This window comes from Camelina sativa, chromosome 10 (assembly GCF_000633955.1).
Source record: "Camelina sativa cultivar DH55 chromosome 10, Cs, whole genome shotgun sequence".
Classification (NCBI taxonomy): domain Eukaryota; kingdom Viridiplantae; phylum Streptophyta; class Magnoliopsida; order Brassicales; family Brassicaceae; genus Camelina; species Camelina sativa.
The window spans coordinates 6,490,001-6,494,252 of NC_025694.1; the positions used below are offsets into that span (position 1 = coordinate 6,490,001).

At 34.5% G+C, this 4,252-nt stretch overlaps 1 protein-coding gene across 1 annotated transcript in view; it reads left to right on the forward strand.

Moving 5' to 3' along the window:
• The window catches only part of LOC104717510 (probable NAD(P)H dehydrogenase (quinone) FQR1-like 1), a 5,493-nt gene extending 5,140 nt beyond the window's left edge, over positions 1 to 353 (forward strand). The window contains exon 5 of the mRNA XM_010435086.2: positions 26 to 353. Coding sequence (XP_010433388.1) covers positions 26 to 198 — 173 coding nt within the window. The 3' untranslated portion in view covers positions 199 to 353. The remainder of the gene's footprint in view (positions 1 to 25) is intronic.

Sequence of the window (4,252 nt, forward strand, 5' to 3'; positions counted from 1 at the left end):
TTTGTCCCTATCGGGTACACATTTGGTGCCGGTATGTTTGAGATGGAGAACGTTAAAGGTGGAAGCCCGTACGGGGCGGGAACATTTGCTGGAGACGGGTCGAGACAGCCAACAGAATTGGAGCTGAAGCAAGCATTTCATCAAGGGAAGTACATCGCCGCCATAACTAAGAAGCTCAAGGGACCTGCTGTTGCTTAGAGCTCTCTCAAAAAGATAATGTTTTGATTCTTTGTTGGTAAATTACTACGATTTGGTATTTTTCCATTTTTTCGTTTTGGAATATTCCAACACTGAATGAGTTGATTCAGCTCACACAGCCAATAAATAACACACCATTTGCCTTTGATTTGTAACTTTTCTCTGTTCTGACTTGTTTAGACGGGAAACTCACCTGTACCAAATATATAACCCATCTCACTTGAAAATATCGTTGCCCACTAAAGGCCCATCACTTGAAAGACCATTGATCATCCGGTGTGAGAATTCAACATCGGACCTGCTTCTACGTAATAATTAATGCGATCTCTTGGATACGACTTCAATGTCTAAGGCTGTTCTCCATGTCAAGTACGTTAGCGACTCGGCTGAAACACATTTTAAAACGCCAGAATCTATCCAGTAATGTATCCTACTATCACTTACAGAAAGTATTTACCAACACTACTACCCTTTCTGTTTTGAAGCTTTACATTATGAGAATATTCAATGGATCTTTTGAATCTTTATATTATATGATTAGTTAAAGCTTTAGTATGGTGAATTTGAATATACTTGTTGAATCCAGACCAATGATCATCGATCACTGAATGAATCTAGAAGTAAAACATAAAGTATTGTTTGTTGATGTATTAACCTAAATGGCAAAGTCATAATGAGGGTATCCAATGTTCTTGTTTAAGTAATCCGTAACCCAAGAATAATATTCAAGTCATTAATCTCAAATTAAGCTTTACTGAGCGGATGGTCTTAACTTGATTAGTCAAGCTCCTTGGCACAAAGGAGTTTGATTCCCATCTCCTGATCCGGTGTGATATATAGAAATAGAATTGTTAATAAACAATTTTAGTTACTGCATTATTTATTACTAATCCAACAATTGGTGGATTGGTCATATATGAGATGGGGAGAAATGGAGGGGACCAAATTAAACTAGTCGAACATGAGGCATCAAATTGGTTTATTCGATTTAAAGTGCGACCTAGATGATAATTTGGTCAGCGATCACTGAAGGTTTTTACGAAGTAAAAAATAAAGTATTATTTGTTTAGTATTCACCTAAATTGCAAATTTGCAATAGAGAGGGTATCCAATGTTCTTGTTTAATTAATCCCTAACCCTAACCAAAAAATACTGTTCTTTATTGTGTGAACCTATAAATAGTTGTGAATCCATACTACGTTTATAAAATATGACTCGTTTGATTATAAATTATAGACCCGAAGTTTAACATATATCAAAAAGCTTACGTTATATATTTTTAGCTTGTTTATACATTTGGTGCTTCACGTTAGGTTATATATATTGGTTCGACAGTAGAGAAAAAGATACATATTGCATATTGTTTATCACACACACACACAAAAAAAGTATTATATTTCTGATTTCTCACGTTATATTTGAAGTAATTAATAATTATTACATAGTATGTAAGTAAACTGTACGATTAAAACCTAGGATTAGTTAAACTTAAACGCATAAATGGTTTTGTGAATGAACAACTTTAGCTACTGCATTATTACTAGACTAGCTAAAAGATTAAAGTGGAATTTTGTGGATTGGTCATATACTCATATGAATGAGATGGGGAGAGATGGAGGGGACCAAAACCTAGTCGAAGCATGAGGAATCAAATTGGCTTATTCGATTTGAAGTACGACTTAGATGATATAATTTGGTCTAATAGATCCACGACATATAAGACAAAATAATTGAAACTTAAAGAGGTGTTACTTAATTTGGCCAAATATTATAACATATCCAAAAGATCCATGAAAGTATAATGCCAACCAGGTATTAACAAATCCAAAATAAACTATATCCCTAATTTTAATAATAATAAACTCTCAAATAATAATTACATTGTTGTATGAAAGAGTGACAACACTATGTTGGGTATAAGTTGTTGCATGTGCAAGACCCGGAAAATAAGTATTATTCCCTTAAATTGACATATGAATGGTTAGGACAAAACGGAAAGTTCAAATGATGTTATTCGAAAGCAGTTGAACTCATTGATTCAAGAAAACTCATGTGGGTCATATATAATATTAAAAAGATCTGATTAGTTAACGAAATACTCGTCATAAAACCGTAGTAATCACCACTACCCCACTGGTTTAACGTATTTTTTGTTCTTAGTCGTCGACTAACAAATTGGTTCGAAAAGATCAGGACAGAAAAAGAAGATATATATGATGGTTTTGGAAAACGATGGGCATGAGACATAAAAACATTGCATACCGCATTACGCGAGTATGCACGTATATATTTAAATATCTCCAAGTTTAGAACAATCCATGATGAAGTTGTTTAATTATTCAGCAATATTATGATTATCATGTCATTGTCCCAATGTAGCAACAAAAAATCATTAACATGGGCATGTTTACTGTTTCATTATAAAACTTTTGAACATACAATATGCTATTTCATTATTTTTGTTATCTCAAAGAGGCACAAACACGGCTTTAAAGAATATATATATTTTAGTTGAAGTCAATAAGTGATAGACTGTGGTTATTTGGTCATTGCAGTATGCAGATGCAGAGTATGTGACCTTCAAAATTTGCCAAGGGATAAAAAAAAAAAAAACATTAGTATGTAGATAAATATCACTGAACATATCTACACTGCATTATTGTAGTAGTATATTGTGAACGTGTGGTAAGAGACATTATCAAAGAAAATTCCAAGGCGTCTAAATCCTAGTTTGTCTTCTTCAAGTGTTGGGGGATGAAAACAAAATAGTCAGACAGTGTCGTTTTACCTCTAACAGTAAAAATGGGCTCTAGTCGACACGGCCCACTATGTAAGCCCGAAAGAAGACCAAAGCTATGTCTACCACACGTGCGGGACCCGGTCAAAAGTCAAACTCTTGGTCGCACGTGTCCGTGTCTTTGAGCGGATATGTTGCATTGCAACTAGCCCGCCCACCCACACAAATCCATACACACGCTGCTACACCGACGTGATGTCTCTTGCGCCATCTCAATTTTTATATTTTCCGGATACACAAAACTTGTAATAATTGGTCATGCTCCGTTTTAGCAAATACATCAAAATCCAAATAAGTAATGTTCTGTTCCGTATGAAATAGATAGGTGCTTCTGCCACTGTTCTTTGATTCTTGCGAATGAGACTCCTTCGAAGGATATACTAAACAAATCCATTCTTTTTTTTTTCTCTATCTAAACATCCATATATCTATGCGTTTGAAATTCATTTTTTTATCTAGCCAAGTTCTTGTAATTTTTTTTTTAGTCCACTACAACTATTTTAGACACAATAACTATACATGAGGATGCTACGAAACCGTCACTCGATATCCAAAGTCTTAGAAATATCAACTTCATTGTAATAACTTGTAACATTTTGAGGGGTAAAACAAATTTGGTTCCTCTTTAAAAACACATTATTTTATCTTGGTGAACAATAAAGAGCAAAGGCTATGTTGTAAGTTAAGACAATGTCACGTGAAGGGCCGTGTGTTCAAACTGTTCATCGACTCTGGTAGGTCCAAGTCAACGCAAGCTTATGGACACTTGTTGAGATCTGAGAGGGTTATTATGGAGAAAACGGTAGTTTGAGTCCCCACAGACAGTAGCAGTGAACCGGTCGGTTCTGTGCCTGTGCGGGTTTGTTGGTTTTGTCTGTTTCCTCCTCTAGTGTTTTAGGGTCTCGTGCCTGAAAACTACAGTTTTCTTTTCCTCGAGTCCATTGTTGTTTTATCCCTGTCCCAAGTAAAAACTACACATTTTGATGCCGGGATCAAAAAGTATATAATTTGATTAAGATGAAGGGTGTAAAGTACAATTTTTACACTTTTGTTTTTGGTTTGTTATACAATCAGAATCTAAATACATCTGGATCATGATAAACAAGTTAAAGATTATACTAAAACTTTGACCTCTCTTCTTAGTAAAGGGAATATTAAATTCAGAAGCTGTACGTACAAACCTAGAAGGAAATTGGTAAAGATATACTATTTGTCAAAAGAAAAAGACATTATTAAAACAAAATACAAAGGGTTAAA